General features: G+C 55.4%; 2 protein-coding genes across 3 annotated transcripts in view; both read right to left on the reverse strand.

The window, feature by feature from the left end:
* Window positions 1-15,987, reverse strand: part of NECTIN2 (nectin cell adhesion molecule 2) — a 27,462-nt gene that overhangs the window by 3,104 nt on the left and 8,371 nt on the right. Inside the window, exons 2-8 of one of the 2 annotated variants that reach the window (XM_011367977.2) lie at window positions 14,162-14,551; window positions 11,116-11,412; window positions 10,047-10,164; window positions 9,567-9,715; window positions 2,815-2,968; window positions 988-1,051; window positions 771-857 (exon numbers count right to left, since the gene is read on the reverse strand). In XM_011367977.2, the coding sequence (XP_011366279.1) occupies window positions 771-857; window positions 988-1,051; window positions 2,815-2,968; window positions 9,567-9,715; window positions 10,047-10,164; window positions 11,116-11,412; window positions 14,162-14,551 (1,259 nt within the window). Of the gene's footprint in view, window positions 1-770; window positions 858-987; window positions 1,052-2,814; window positions 2,969-5,120; window positions 5,826-9,566; window positions 9,716-10,046; window positions 10,165-11,115; window positions 11,413-14,161; window positions 14,552-15,987 lie in introns of those variants that run through there. The other variant, XM_011367973.2, reaches the window with a different exon arrangement.
* BCAM (basal cell adhesion molecule (Lutheran blood group)) overlaps window positions 5,452-15,987 on the reverse strand; it is a 33,960-nt gene continuing 23,424 nt past the window's right edge. Inside the window, exons 13-14 of the mRNA XM_023535249.1 lie at window positions 12,130-12,138; window positions 5,452-5,466 (exon numbers count right to left, since the gene is read on the reverse strand). The gene's annotated coding sequence lies outside the window, so the exon portion shown is untranslated. The remainder of the gene's footprint in view (window positions 5,467-12,129; window positions 12,139-15,987) is intronic.

The following is a 15,987-nucleotide window of genomic DNA, read 5'->3' on the forward strand; positions in this document are numbered from 1 at the left end:
TCGACAACAGGCAGCCCTGGAGGCACCAGGATGGGGGACCCCAGGCTTGTGGCCCCCAGGAGCAGGGGCCCTGACCGCTCTTCCAAGGTGGGCAGCTCATGGTACCGAGGCATTTCCTGGAGGCGGGGAGGGAATAAGAGCCCAAGGTCACCTCTTGAATATGACACAGAAGCCCAATCTGCCCCCTTGACTCCAATATCCTGACCATCTCCCCATGCCAACCAGACCTGATCGCGCCCCTTGTCACCTGGGTCAGTACTGCACCGGGGCAATCATATGGCTTGACCCTAACTCAGCTGAGAGCATTGACCTCACCCTGTCAATCTTGAGTCCCTACTTTGTCTTTGGAGTCCTGACCCCAAGTTTTTCCTCATGAACCTCTGACTCCAGTCTTGACCTCGACTACTAAACCTTAAGCCTGAAAAGTTCCTTAAACCTTGACTTGTCGCAACCTCAGTATGTGACCCCTGACCTCCAGTAGACTGCCGAGGGGAGTGACTTGTCTGTCTTGTCCCACAGTATCTGGCAAACGTAGATGTTCAACCGTCTTCGCTAACTGACTTTAAACTCTGACCTCATGTCCTTGGATTCTTTCGATCATGACCTTCCCCAACGAATTCCAAACACATCTCAATGCCCTAAGCTCTAACCAGAGACACAGCCTTGAACTTGAGTTGTGACGGTTAGTCTTTGACCTCTTAGGTCAGGGACTGACCCCTGGCCTTTAAACCCAACCGCGAATCCACCCTTGTCTTCTGCCAAACTTCTACCTGTTCAGTGCATGAGACTCCAGCATCAAAGTAGGGGGTCTTGAGTGGGCTGTGCTCCGAGGCCCCCAGGGTGAAGAGCTGGGAGGGCTGCAGTGGAAGGGGGAGGGGCAGGTCAGGACCCTCACACAGCCGGCCTCTTCCCCCCAGCCCCTCCTCCTCAGTGGGGAAACGTGGGTGTGGAGGTCGGGGAAGCCTGGGCTCCAGGGGAAGTGCTCACCATCTCTGGCTCCTCCAGCTTTGCCTTTGGGGTCGGTGGCTTGTATGAGGGAGGCCCCTCCAGGCTGTGGGGTAGGAGGTAGGTAAAGCAGAAGCTGAGACCCGAGAAGCCCTCTTACCCCAGGGCCATTGCACATGCTCGTCTCTCTGCCTGATCTCCCTTTCCACCGCCCCCATGCCCCTTGCCCGGCTAACTCCTACTCATCCCATGAATTTTCTTCTTCCAGGAAGCCTCCCTGATTTGCCAGGAGGATCAGGAACTCCTGTTGTATGGTCACCTCTAGCTGTACCTCCCTCTCGGGGCACTTAACTGAATTTATACTCGAAATGTTATTTCTGATGATATTCAATGACTGTACCCCACTGTAAGCAATGTGAGGGAGAAAACGAGATCTTTGTTCAACACGGTATTCCCAGAACTCATTATGAGGAATTCAGCAAATATTTGTTTAAAGAATAAATGAATGAAATGCTTTCCTGTCCCCAAACTATGTTAAGTTCTCATTCTTCCTAGCTACAGACCAGAGCATCCTGTATACATAATAATGATGGATGCTCACTATGCCTGCAATCCCAGCTCAGCTCTCCCCTCCTCCCGGAAGCCTTCCGTGACCCTCTGGCCTCTACAGCTCCAGCTCCCTCAGATTCCCTAACCCACCCCTGGCTGTGCAGGACCATCAGGAGATGGTCCAGTCCGTCTCTTCCAGACTGTGAATCCCAGGAGGGCAGGGCTACGGCCACCTCGGGTACCACTGAGTCTCAGCACTGGGCTGGGCGTAGGAGAGGAGATCAATAGCAAGTTGTTTTGCATTGATTAGATGGTTGAAACAGTGGTTCATACACTTTCTTGTGCATCGGAATGACTCAGGGAGCCTGTTACAAATAAAGACTCCGAGCCCTTCTTATGAAAATTGATTTAGGTTTGGTATGAGACCAGGAATATGCATTTCTAACAAGCGTTCCCTGCCCCCTCGCCCCACGCACTGGGTAGTGCTATTTCAAAACCTTTTGCCTCCCAAATGCTTACTTGCTGGATGAATTTCAGCAAGTGATTTCACCTCTCTGAACCCATTTCCTCCTTCATAAACGGTTAACATTAGCAACCTATGAGAATTGGTTTCCGTGGTATATTTACATGTATGAACACTTTTAAAATGTTTATCTCATCACTGAATTCCTAACCTCCAAGGCCTGACTCCGCGTGGGCACTTTCTGAATACGTGTTGAATCAATGAATGGATATGAGGCTTCACTGAGGTCACACATCTCCCCAAGCCTGGCACATAACAAGTACACAGAGTCCGTGTGGCTAGTTTCGCCCAATGGCCAGGCTCCTTCTTTCTTATACTAATAAAGATTTTAGCTGGGTGAAGACCACATTTCCCAGCTTCCCCTGCAGCTGGGGACAGCCATTTGACTAATTTGATTAATTCTGGCCAATGAGAAGTGAGAGGAAGTGATGGGCTCCCTTAAAAGACGACGCTTTATTTCCGTTTCCTTTTCCCACTGGCAGAAATGGGGGCTTTGAGGGTGGAATAGCCATTTGTGGTTATCAAATACATCACCACGATAGAAGACTGGGGTGAGATCTTGAAATGTGAACAAAGGCCACAAAGATGGAGCAACAAGGTAGCAGGAACCTGGGTTTTGATGATTTCACCGGCTGACAGAACTAAAACTCTCCTCTCCGCCCCGTTTGAGTCAGTTATTTTGGGTCTCTCTGTTTCACACAGCCATTAGGGACATTTTCTCCCACCTTCCCCTCCCGCCCTGGACTCCCCAGTTCTGGGACCCCTTCCCCCTCCATTTCTCAGGGCCCACCACTCACTCATCCTCCTCCTCTGCCCCCTGTAGCCTCTGCTCCTTCCTCTGTTGCCGGCAGATGAGGATGCCTGTGGCGGCCACAGCGGTAGCAATGATGGCAGCGATGATGCCCCCGATGATGCCCCCCGTGGCCCCGGCGCCTGCTGTGTTGGGCTTCTCTGCAAGAAGAGGGACAGCGTAAAGGGGTCTTTCAGGAGGAAACCGCATCTCCTTATTCTTAGCCCTCCTCCCCAAGCCACCACCCACTTGCCTATCTCCTCTCTCAAGGGGACATTCTTTCATTCAGCTAATCCTCACTGAGCATCTGTCGTGGGATAGAATGGTGAACAAAACATACAAAAGTCCCTACCCCCATGGAACTTATGTTCCAGCTGGGCAGGGGGACCCACAGTCCAGAAACATACAACAGCTCAATGCCAGGTGGCAGTCAGTGACGTAGGATGAAACTACATAGAGGGGAAGGTGCTAGAAAGTGACAGGGCAGGTAGAGAGAGCCTTACTGCAAGGTGTGTGAAACAGAGAGACTCAAAATAAGGAGCTGGAGGCAGGGTGAGCCATGAGAAAATGAGGGCAGAGGTGACAGCCAGTGCGAAGGCCCCGACGAGGAAGCCTCGTGTTTTTAAGGAAAGGAAGAAGACCGAGGCCAGGGCAGAGTGACGAGGGGAAGCGCAGGGACATGAGGGGAGGGAGGTGGCGGGTAGAGGGATGGAGCGAGAAGGCGGAGGATGAGGGAGGATTCTGGGATTGGGGGCAGACCCCCTCAGTCGTGACAGGGATGGAGTCTTCCAGGGCGGGGGGGGGTGGGCAGAGCTCCTCCCACGCACCAGGAAACGCACCAGGAAACGAGCTCGATAGAAGCTCACGGCCCACTGGCCTCCCGGGTGGCACTTCCCACTTCCTAAAGTTGTTATTAGAGCAATTACCTGTTTACTCGCCAATTTCCACACATTAGACTGTGAGCTCCAAGGGGCAGGTCTGGCACACAGGTGGCGTTTGCTAGACGTGTAAGGAGGGGCCGGCGTGTGCGCTCGGGACCTACTGTATGCCAGGTTGACAGAACTGCCCCCCCCCCTTGGCACTACCCTCCCGGGGCGGGAGGAGGGGCAGGGGACTGGAGGGGTGAGACGGACAATAAACCACCAGAGGAAATAACACATGTGCAAAAGCCCTAATCACAGGCTTCGCCCTTCCATCAAGCCCACTTCAAAGATGACATAAAGCCCCCCAGAGGAACGCGTCTGGATGCCTGGACCGCCCGACTTCCTGTGCCACACCTGGCATCCCCGGGAGGGCTCAAGTGTGGGAGAATAACAGGATAATTGCCGCTCGGTCCACGCCCTGTCATCTTAAAATCACGGATATTCCTGTCTTCCTTACTGACTGCATGCCCAGGAGGGCAGGGCTAGGTTTGCCCAAGTCACCACTGTGTCCCCAGCAGTAAGTGGAAGTCAAAACCGATGAGAGAAGTAAACTCGCAAAGCCCCTCCTGGCGGCTCAGCCTTAAGGAGTCCCGTGACAGCCTCAGGAGCAGGGACGAAGACCACCCTCCACGGTCGTGGGGCGGGGGTGGGGGTGGGGGTGGGGAGCAGAGGTGACTGGGATTCACACCTGCCCCTCCCGCTCCCCCGCCTCGGCCTCCAGCCTGGGGTTAGATTTGCTGGTTAGGGGGATGAGGGATACAGAGCTGCAGCTTCTCCCTCTGAATCACTGAAAATCCCCTTTGGGCGGCCCCCAGAGACAAACGAGGAGGAAGGAGGCTGGGAAAGGCCACTGTTGCTGTGGAGCGGTGTGGCGAGGCGGGACTTTCCTGGTCCCTCAGTCCCCCTGCCTGCCCTGCACCCTAGGGCCCTGAGAATGCAGAGGGCTGTCCTCCCTCCCCAGGTCCTCTGTGACCTTCAGGGTGGCGGGGGGGGGGGGGGGGGCGGGTCAGGCCTGAGCTGTCCCCAGAGGATCAGACCATAGCACCCCCTGCAGGGGCCCAGAGGTCCAGGGTCCCAGCCCAGCTCTCTGGGGAAGTCAGGCCTCTCACTAGTCTGGCCACCGCAGCCGGGAAGGCAGCCTCGATCCCGGAACCTTTGAGTCCAAGCACCCCAGTCTCTAAGCCCAGTTCCCAGTCCCACTGGCCCTGGGGGTCTCAGCATCCAAGGTGTCCTTCAAGGACCCAAATGGTCAGAGCCCCCAGCCTCCCCAAGTCTAGCCCCACCAGGCTCCCGCTCCCTGGGCCCGGTTCAGCTCTTCCCACCCCTGGGACCTAGCAGTCCCTGTCACCCCCCCGAGGAGGGGGTCCGACGTATTACAAGACACCCCTGATGTTTTCCTCCAAGGCGTTTATTGACTCCTGAGTGTCACAGGGCAGAGGCTGGGGTGGGCCAGAGCCAAAACCAAGTCTCTGGCGGGGGGTCCTCTGTGGGTCCCCCTTCCCCGCCCCCATGCAGCCCTGGAGACATGAGTCCAGTGTGATATTCCACCTCCCTCTGAACCCCAGGAAAGTGGGAGGTAGCATTTGAGCTCCAGTGTCTTCCAGACAAACGAGTCCAACCACTCTGGAACCCGTGGCTGGCACCGGCCGGCTCTGTCTCTTGTCTTTCTGTCCGTCTGTCTTGGGGGGTCACACGTAAACCGCCCGCCGAGAGATGAGGGAGCCGTCCAGCTGGGACTCCATGTCGTCCTCGGGTGCCGGGGGTGGAGGCAACATGAGGCCTTTCTCTGCCTTCTCCTCTTCCTCCTCGTAGTTCTCTGCGTCCTGGCCATCTAGCCTCAGGGGACCAGGGGCTGTTGTTGTCCAGAAGACGGGGGGTCCCCCGTTCCCAAACACCTGAGTTTTCGGATCATAGGATCCTCCCCCGCCGTCTCCTCCTCTTCCTCCTCCTCCTCCAGGGCTCTTCCTCCTCCTCCTCACCCTCAGCAGGATGAAGGCCAAGGACCCCCCAGCCAGAAGCAGCAGCACCAGCAGTGTCCCCCCCACGGCCCCCCACACCATTGGACCCGCGTCTCGGGGCGAGGCCCGGGGGGTGTCTGAGGAGAGAGAAGCAGGGGTGAGAAAGAAGGGGAGACACGAGGTCAAGAAGATACACCTGGGGGGGGCGTGGCGGGGGCAGTGACAGGAACTGGGGAAGTGACTCTGGGCGGAATGGAAGGGGGGTGGAGGGGGGAAGGGAGAACCCACTCAGGCTTCGCTATAGGTTGGGCGCTTTGTGCACGGAGGGGTTGCCAGCTGGTACCTCCAGGTGTGCTTCCTTATACCTACACGGTGCTGTTAAACTTGCTAGCCAACATTTCAAAAACCAGATGATTTTATCAAAAATTCCAGATTTCGTTTAGGGGGGAAAAAAATCAGAACGGAAACACCAAACTCTCGTTTCCTCCAGCTGGTGGTGGGCTACAGCTGAGTGAAGGCTGGGAACCGAGTTCCACAGCCGGCCACCAGGTCACCTGCCGGGACGCTGTAGGCACGTCAGTTTGGGACACCCAGAGGATGAGCTCTGAGGTAAGGTCGCGAAATCTTGGGGCGGATTCAGCCAAGAAAAGGGAGGAGCGGGTCTGAGTGTGAGGCTGTCTGATCCCAAAGCTCTCTGTACCCCAGAGGAGAGGAACAGGAGGGAGAGGGGCCTCCTGACAGTTTCTCCCTCGGAGCGCTGGGAGTCCCAGGTCCGGGCGGCATGGCCACCCATCCCCAGTGTGGAAAAACGGGGCTCACAAAGCCCACTGTCCTTTCTCCCTCAAGCTGTCCCAGCAGTGGCCGAACGGTGGGAGGGGAGGGTCTGGGGGATGTAGAAAAGGAAGCCAGGGGTCCCTAAGGAGGGAGGTATAAGGGTGAGGAAGGGAGGCATCTGGGCCCCACACCAGGGACAGACATGACGCAGCGGGAACTTCGCCACATGCACCCCTCCCCACCCGCTGCAGGCAGGGCCTGCCCAGGAGAGACTGTGGGGAGCTGGGAGAGACTGTGGGGAGCCACTTACACTCTCCCCTCCCTTCCCCACACCTCTGTTCACAGGAGGGGCCGGGCCCCAGGCTCCTGAGGGCATCTGTTTTAGGGAGTTTTTAAAAAGGGAGTCGTGACCCGGTGCGCTTCAAATCAATTTAGCGACTGGCAAGCAGCAGTAAAAAAAAAAAAAAAAAGTACAAGAGAAAAAGTGTACCTCAAGCAAGAAGGGTAAGTACTATTTTGTGAACCTTTTGGTGGGAGGGGGGACATGGGTCTCTCCCTGGACACTGGAGTGGGGAGACAGAAGCAGACCGCCTCCACAGCGTCCGGAAGCCAGCCACAGCGCGTGTTGGAATATTTGTTTCTGGAGGTGGTGTTTTGGAGACAGTGGTGAGTGTCCATGTGTCTGTGGGCTGGAAGTTCTCCCTGAAAGGACGTGTGGCCCGTGGGGTGGCCCGCATACCCGTGGTACCCCGGCGTGTCCATGAGGCGTGTTTGGGTCCGCATGCGCATGGGAATGCGGTGTGTCCCTGAGCCCCTCGGGGACCGACTCTGCCAAGAGCTGCGAGTTTTCTCTCCGGGTGAGGCCATCTGCTGGCACCCTCATTACCTGGGCCTGGATTTCTAGGGTGCTCAGAGCGTGTCCCCATTTCTGTTGGCATCCACCTGTAAGGGCGTGTCTTTGTGATGATGTTTTTGAGTGTATGTCGGTCTGTGATTACCCTTGGGGTAGTCAGAGACGGGGTATCCTTCCTAGGTGCTATCTTTCTCCAGGCGTGTGATTCTGTGTGCACCCCAACTTCAGTTTGTTGACGGGCCTCTGAGAATGTGTGTCTCACTAGGTGAATACCGCGCCAAAGGGCTGAACTCTGGGGCTGCTCTGTTCTCGGACAACCTTGGGGTTTCCCTGTGTGTGTGTCTTGGGGGGCATGTTTTCATGGCTCTGTATTCCTCTGATGACCCTTAAGTGTGGCTGCCTGTGTTCTGCAGGCTGCACAGGTGCCTACTGACAGAGCGTGGGCGGGGACCCATTTCTTGGGTTTCTGGGGTAGAGGTTCAGGGGTGTATTTCCAGTTGGGTGCCTTGCTGTGGGAGGATCTGGCCTCCTCTGGGTGTATCTTTGAGGGCAGGGGCTGTGTCTCGCTCACCACTGTGCTCCCAACATTAAGGAGAGAGCCTGGCCAAGAGGAAACCTCAACAAATATTTGTCAGATGACGATTTGTTGAAAGAGAATCTCTACAACGGTTTCTGGAGAGTTGCTGCGGGCGTGCACCCCGAGACCGCTGCGGGGTGCTCCCTTCAGAATCTGCACAAGTGAGATGTTTCTGTGTGTGACTTGCTGCTGGATGTCACCCTTTTTCCTCCCAGTGTGTCTGGGTGATAGTGCCTCCCTTCAGGTGTGTGTGTGCCTGAGTGTGACCAAGTGCTGAGGGTGGGCCAGCTGTCTCTCCGGGTGTGTCGTTTGTGACAGTGTTTCTGAATAAGTCCATCATACCTCCCTGGTGACTGAATTCCTGAAGAGAGATCTATGGTCATCTGTGTGTCTCTCCAGGTGTGTGTGTGTGGGGGGGGGTATGCGTGTGTGTGCGTGCGCGCGCGTGTATGTGGTAAGGGTATGCCTCGGTAAGGGGGTCTGTTTCCATCTTGGCTGTCTCTAGCTTGGGGGTTAGTATGTCTGTGCATTTGTCTGCGGTCGTCTCTCGGGACTCAGGCCACCGTTCCCGGTGTTGTGTTTCGCACAGGTGTGCAGCACGGAGCTGCGCCGGGAGGACCTTCCCCAGAATGGCCCTTCCCAGGTACGTGTGGCACCTTGCAGGCTCTGGCTTTGTGCAGTGTCTTGGCCGATGCCCCTGCCTCTCGATGTGTGTGTCATGGTGACAATGGGTTTGAGCGTGCGGGTCACGTTATGGGCGAGTGTCTGTCCTGATTCCAACGCATTCTGAAGCACAGGGCGTGTCTGCAGATGCGGGTCCTGCTGGCTGAGGCTCTGAGTGTGTGGATTACATTATGGGCAAGTGTCTGTTCTGATTCCAATGCGTATTGAAGCACAGGGCGTGTCTGCAGATGCGGGTCCTGCTGGCTGAGGCTCTGACGTGAAGGGGACTGTTCCCAGCCATGGGGTCAGTGTGTGTCTGAGTCTCGCGGGGCATGGTGTTGTCCCAGTCCCTGCCGCCCCCTGCGTGGCGTGTGGGTCTGCAGTCACGATCCCGACCCCGTTTCCATCAGCCTTGCGCAGGCTGAGTTTGCCTGCGTTCTTTTACCCCCCGGCCACGTGTCTTGGGGCCCACCTGTGTTTCCGAATTAACATCAGGGAGACTCGGAGAACCTTCTACCTCACAGACACATTTCTCCACCGGCCACCGTTTCCAAAGAACCAACTCTAGACACACAAACACGCCGACACGCAGTCGAGCTGGCTTCCAGATGGCACTGACCGGCACACACTGTAAGAAATTCGTGTTTCTGCGAGTGTTTCTATTTGTCTCTGCACCGCTGCCAGACACACGACCCTCTGACTACTAGGTGTGTGATTCTGTTTCACTGGCTGGAGCTCGGGGCAATGTCCCTACGTCCCCTTATGAAGACCCTTGCCAGGTCTCTACTTTCTAGGAAGTCCCCAACACAGGCCTCATGCTCCTAACTCCTCTGCCAACGCCTACCCTGTCACCCCAATCTGGGGGCGAGAGAGGAAGCCACACCACCTCCTCTCCCATCAGTGAGGCGGGTCTGGACCCCTCCCCCAGCCGGCGGCACAGCCTCCTCCAACGCAACCCCAACACCTGGGAGCAGACCTGGTCGTCACGCGCCACCCCTGAGACCCACTCACCTCGAACGAGGACCTGCTGCTCAGCGCGGCCTGTGCCCACGGCGTTGGTGACAGTGCAGATGAAGGTCGTATTGACCAGCCTGTCTACCGAGTGGATGATCACCTGGGAGCCCTGGACTATTGCTGAGACTGGGAAGACGCCTGAAGTCCTAGGGGATGTGGAGGTCATGTGAGGCGGACAACAGAATCCACAGAGGAGCAGAGGCCTGGTCACTGATGACACAGCTCTCAGGAGCTAAGCTCCAAGGAACTACAACTTATTGCTTGAGACCCCAAACTGCCAGCTCCCTCCTTCCAGAGGACTCACGGTTCAGGTCCCCAGCCCCCTCCTCCCTCAGACCTAGGAGTCTAGGCCCCTAGCACCTCTTCTCCAAAGCCAGGAGTCCATCCCTCAGCCCCCTCCTCCATCAGACCTGGGAGTCCAGGCCACCAGCCCCCTCCTCCCTCAGCCCCAGGGGTCCAAGTTCACCCAGGACTCACGTGCTCCAGTCATAGCCTGTGGGTTCTGGGTTGCTGTGGACGTCACAGTTCAGGGTGGCCTCACTACGGCCAAGATACCAGTTGTCATCATAGCCGGAGATGGAGACCTCAGGGGGATCTGCAGGAAACGGGGGGACTGGCTCAGAGATGGGAACATCCTAAAGCAAGTGACAGGTAAGCAGATAGGTGGGAATCCTACAGAAACGGAGCGGGCTGGCAGAAGGTGGACCCGTGGAAACTGCCAGGGGCAAATCCGTCTGGGCCAGTAGGGACACCGCCCAGGGACACCACCTGGATGGCTCTGCGGAGTTACTGTTCAGTGCAGGCAGTGCCTGACGGAGCCAGTACCGATGATATGCGTTATTCCCAACGGGCCCAGAGTAGATAAGGGAATCTGGTTAGACTCCTGGTTTAAATGAAGGTATTGCCCGGGGAGTAGCACGGAAAATGCGGAGCTGGGGTATGGAATACGTCTGGACAGTGGCTGGAAGAGCTGGTAAAGTGGCTATTTGACAGGGCCCAGGAGAAGCCTGCCGGGGGGGCCTCTATGGGTAATACTAGGGGGTGTCAGTGCGGGTGATGTTTAGAAGAGCCAGCATAGAACATACTGGAGGGGTCAGCATCGACAGGGCCCAGCGGGGCTGACGGGAATCACTTTGGGGGGCAGGAATTGGTGTAGGGACCCCAGGAGAGTCAATGCAGACAGTGCCTGGGGGTGCCAATTTAGACAGCGCGAGTGCGTCTGTGTGCGTGTGCGTGTGCGGAGACGGTGTGGGGTTGGGCAGTACGGACCCAGAGTAGTCGATAGAGACAGTGAAGGGAGCCAGTAGGGGCAGTGTTGACCTTTGATTATGGCCCTGAGGAAAGAGCCCAGGGGACCCAGTGTAGGCAGTGAGGGGGCAGTGTGCAGATGTGGCCTGGGGCAGCCGGCACAGAAGTGTAGACAATGGGCAGGAAGCAGTGCAGATGTGACCCTCGGGCATAGTTTAGACAGCACCCTAGAGAGCCAGCGTAGATAGCATTGGGGACACGGTCACATCCCGACACACTCACATCCCGACACACTCACAGCGCACGGAGAGAGTCACGGGCAGCAGGTCTGGCTCCTCGAGGGTCTCGTGCTCCACTTTGCAGGTGATCTTGACACCATCTGCTTTGCCCGAGGGTGCCAAGGTGTAGCGGCTGGTGACGGTGAACGTGCCAGGCAGGGTCCCCGGACCCTGGCTCTCTTTGGCTTCCCCGTCCAGGGATGAGAACCAGGAGATGCGGGCGGGTGGACGGCCCCCTGTGGAGACACAGCGGGCCACGGGCACAGGCTCCAGGCTGAGTGTGACCTCCTGCGCTTCAGCGTGGTTCTGGGGCTGGGCTGGGAAGAACAGAGGGAGCGTGTCACTCACCTGCAGTCATTCAACAAACACCTCAGCAGTGGAGCGGAGCAGCTAAGCCTCGACTGCTGGGGTTCGAACCCCAGCTCTGCTGCTTAGCATCCGCTCGGCTTGGACGAGTCGTTTCCCAGCTCTGCACCTCGGTTTTCTATTCTGTGGAGTGGGGAGAACAGTACTTCCCACTCCTGAGAACTGTGCTGTGGGTTAAATAAACTGATGTGTTAAGCTCTTTGGACAGCGCCTGACGCTCGCTGCGCTACCTCAAGTCAGCCGTCATTCTACCCGATCCGCTCTGCTAGCAAAGCAGTGTCCGTCCAAAAGCCTGGAAGAAGCTGAGCTTTAAAAAGAAAAGCCGAAGCAGAACCAGGTGCTTCAGAGGTCCAGCGGAAAGGCCTTCTACTTCTTTTCCTAGAATCGCCATTACACTGTGGGAGCAGAAGTGGCATAGAGCCAGTGCTTGTAATTTTTCACCCATCCTCCTGGAAAACATGGAAGAACATTAGGAGGAATAAAAACCTCCGTGAGGGATAAGAATGCCGACCCATCGTCACTGACGTGCGTCCCTCACCGGACTCTCCCGAGTTCTGACTCCCATCTGTAGGTGCCTCCTGGACCTCTCCGTCCGAGTATCTCCTGAGCTGCTCCTCTCCTTTCTTCTTCCCCGCTTCCCACAGCCTCCCTGGTCACCCCCATCTGACCCCTGACTGCTCCAGCACTCCGCCCCATCCCCCGCCCCAGCGCACTGTGGGGTCTTGACGACCTCGCGCCTGAAATCCCCTGGCCTCCCTTCTCCTTGGCTTGCTCTTCTCCAGATGGCAGCCTCGCTTCCTCAAGGGGCCTTTCCTGAAGTCTGACTGTCGCTCGCGTCACCTGCTCCCTCCAAGAAGGCAGAGGCCGGGCTGTTCTGCGCTCCTAGCCCAGCAGTGCCTGGTGCACGACGGGTGCCCTCTGTGTACCTCCTGAACAGTATAAATGATGGGACAAGGAGAGAGACCTTTGAGAGGGGTGGGGGGAGAAGAGTTATGCTTCGAGTTACGCAAAATTGTGGTTTCAGCTCCTTAAAAAGAAGTGTTTACCTGGAGACGGTACAGGGTAGACTTTTCGAACTCTGGGGCTGAGAGGGGGAAAATAAAGGGTCCAGAGCGACATGGCTTCTGGGACATTGTCAGGGAAGGTGGGATTCTAGGAAAATGCCAAGATTTAGCAAGAAAGCATCCTTCAAAAAAAAAAAAAAAAATTGCCATCCCTGAGTCGGCCCCACTTCGCTGGGTGGTCCTGCCACTCACTCTCCCGGGGGAGCTGCAAGCCTGAGAGCCCTTCCTCATCCTCCTCCCTCGATTCAGACAAGCACCTAGGTGGGCTTTGTTCCTGCTTCCACCTCACCCCAGCCCATGCCTCCTCACGCCTGGTCTCCCAGCTCCGTCTACCTGTGCCTTCTCCTCTGACATCCTGCCATCTTTTAATAATGTTTCAACGATCCGATCAGGGTGCCCCTGTGGCACGCTCCCCTCCGAGGTGAAGTCCAGCCTCCTCGCCTTGGCTTTCGAGGCCCACGCGGTCTGGCCCTGTGGGCTTTCGTGCCTTGCTGAGTGTCACGCGAGCCCTGGCCACCAGCCTCCCCAGCCTCATTTCTGTTCCTGGAACATGCCGAGCTCACTGTCAGGTCCCGGCTTTTGCATATGCCATTCCTCCGCTCATGGCTACGTGCCCACGGGTGGCTCTTTCTTACGCTTTAGGACTTGACTAAGAGGCTTTCCCTGACCAGTCTGTCTAAATAAGGCGCCCGGGTCCCTTACTCTTAACTACTATAGCATCCTGGTGTCCCCTTTCTTCACTAATTTGCTTGTCCTCTGGCTTTACCCCTAAGAGTTCCCACCCCCCACCGCCTCCACCCTGATCTAGCTGCCGACTTTCGCAGTCACCTGCTCTGTGGTCTCCCAGCTTCTACCCTCGCCCCCCACACACAGCCAGAAGCAACCTGTGAAAACCTAAGTCAGATCACACCCTTCTCTGCACAGGACTTGCCGAAGCTCTTATTCTCCCAGGCAAACGCCAAAGTCTTCGCGTGCCCTCTGAGGCCGTCTGTGATCCACGCCTCCGTCACCTCCTCAGCCTCGTTCCTGCTACATCCTCCCATTCGTGCATCTCCAGCCACAGGGACGTCTTTGCTCTTCCTCAGACATTCCAGGAGCACCCTGCCCCAGGGCCTTTGCATTTGTCATTCTCTCCGCCCGAGCTCGATTGCTCTCATCGGTCAGACAGACCGGCAAGGCTCCCTCCGTCACGTCCTTCTTGCTTTTGTTCAGATACAGCCAGACCGCCCTAGCTAAAACTGTAACCGGCTCCCCTCCAACTTCCACAGCACCTAGAACCACCTGACTTACTCATCTTTTTCTTATTTACGTTATTTATGCTCTAGAACCCCCTGACTGGAGTAGAAGCTCCAGGAGGCTGGCGAGCTTCACTGTCTTACTCACTGCTTTATCCCTAGAGTCTAGAACAGTGTCTGGCACACAGTAAGTACTCGCTGTATATTCGTCGAATACCTCGTTGCCTGCTGTATCCCCAACTCACAGAACAGCATCTGGCGAAAAGTAGGTGCTTAATAAATAAATATTTGCCAATTGACTGACGACCACGAAGAAAGCAGAGAGAGAAATAAACCCGCAGGGGGCCCCCTCAAATGCTGCGCCCCTCCCAGTGCCCTGCACCCCCACCCACCCTGCTCACCTATGGCCCTGAGCCAGGTCACCCCACGACTGGTGCCCTGGGGGAAGGTGGCAAACTCGCAGGAATAGTTGCCCTCATCCTTCACCGTCAGCCCCCGGAGGACCAGCGTGGCGTCCCGCATCTCTGGGCCTCGCTTGGCCCCGGTGCTCTGTCCCATGGTGAGGAAGGACAGCCGCTCCTTGCTAAACTGTGGGCTGGGGAAGCTGAGCCCATGCGAAGGGTGAAAGGCAGCCACACTCTGGCTCTCCTTGGGTGGGTCCAGGCGTTGCCACGTCACCTGTGAGACGTTGCCCTCAGGCCCTTGTGACAGTAGGTGGCACGGCAGCTCCACAGTGTCCCCCAGCCGGCCCCGTACCTCAGCTGGCATGCGAACGCGCACATCCTGGGCTCCTGGGGAGAGAGGAAAGAGAGAGGTCAGGTGAGGAAAGACAGAGGCACGATGGTCGCTGAGAGGGCGTCCTGGGGAGACGCGGGCCCCAAATGCAATGCGCAAGCCTGCTCGGGTCCCGATTCCAAGGCCAGCCAAAAAACCATTTTGAGGAAAACTAAGGACACGTGAGTCCAAACTAGATTACATATCATTATGGAATTACTGTTGATATCCTTAGATGTCATGATGCAATCGTGGATATGCAGTATTCCTTTTTCTTAGAAGGCACGGGGTTGAACTGTCATGTCTGCGACGTACTCTCGAATTTTTTTTTTTTTCCCCCAGTAAAGAACAAAGAAAAGATATAGAGAAAAAGCGATACAACAAACGTGGCAACAATGTAACCCACTGTCAAGTCTAGCGAGGGCGGGAGGAAGGTTCCTGGGCCATTCTTCCAACTTGTAACTGTATGTTTGAAATTTTTCATTATCAAATGTTGGGAGGAAAAAATAATTCTCTGAAACTAAATCAATCAAAAAAAAGTATCATAAAATAAATTTTTAAAAATTTGAAGTGCGAAGCTTGTCTTTATCCTTTTCTGCACAATAATAGACTTCCCCTCACCTTTCTATAAAACCTACAACTCTCTTAGCCTATCGTTTTTTTTAAAACAGGCTTATCTAGATTAATTTCCATTCATCCATTAAAAGTATATAATTCAATGGCTTTTTGTATATTCACAAGAGTTGTGCACCCATCGCCATAATCAATTTTAGAACATTTTTATAATCCCCCAAAGAAATTCCTATACCCATTAAAAGTCACCCATTCCCCCTCCTCGCAGCCCTAACAATCACTGATCTACTTTCCATCTCTATACATTGCTCTATTCTGGACGTTTCTTATAAATACATGGCCTTCTGTGGCTGGCTATTTCACTCAGCTGATGTTTTCGAAGTACGTCCATGCTGGAGCGTGTGTCAGTACTTTGTTCCTTTTCACGGCTGTATAATATTCCATTGCCTGGACAGACAACGTTTGGTTCGTCTATTCAGTTGAGGGACACTCGGTTGTTTCCACTTTGGGGCGATTATGAATAAAACTGCCGTGAACATTTGGGTACACGTTTTTGTGGGAATGCGTTTTTATTTCTCAGCTTATCTTTTGTATTCCCACTTTTAATATAGATTAGAATAAAAAGACAGACGTTTCTCTGCTGTGCCAGGCAGTACAGCACGGTGACTGACGGTGTAGACTGCCTGTGTTTGAATCCCGGCTCTGCCACTTGCTGGCTGTATGACCTTGGTTGGGCAAGTAATCTAACCTCTCTGTGCCTCGGATAATAACTGTGGCTACCTCCTAGGGATTGTTATAAGCGTTAAAGGATATTTGAAAACACCTGGCTCAGGATCACAGGAAACACGAGATCAATGTTTATTAAATAAACACAGCTAGC

The sequence above is a fragment of the Pteropus vampyrus genome, unplaced genomic scaffold (genome assembly GCF_000151845.1).
Source record: "Pteropus vampyrus isolate Shadow unplaced genomic scaffold, Pvam_2.0 Scaffold138, whole genome shotgun sequence".
NCBI lineage: Eukaryota > Metazoa > Chordata > Mammalia > Chiroptera > Pteropodidae > Pteropus > Pteropus vampyrus.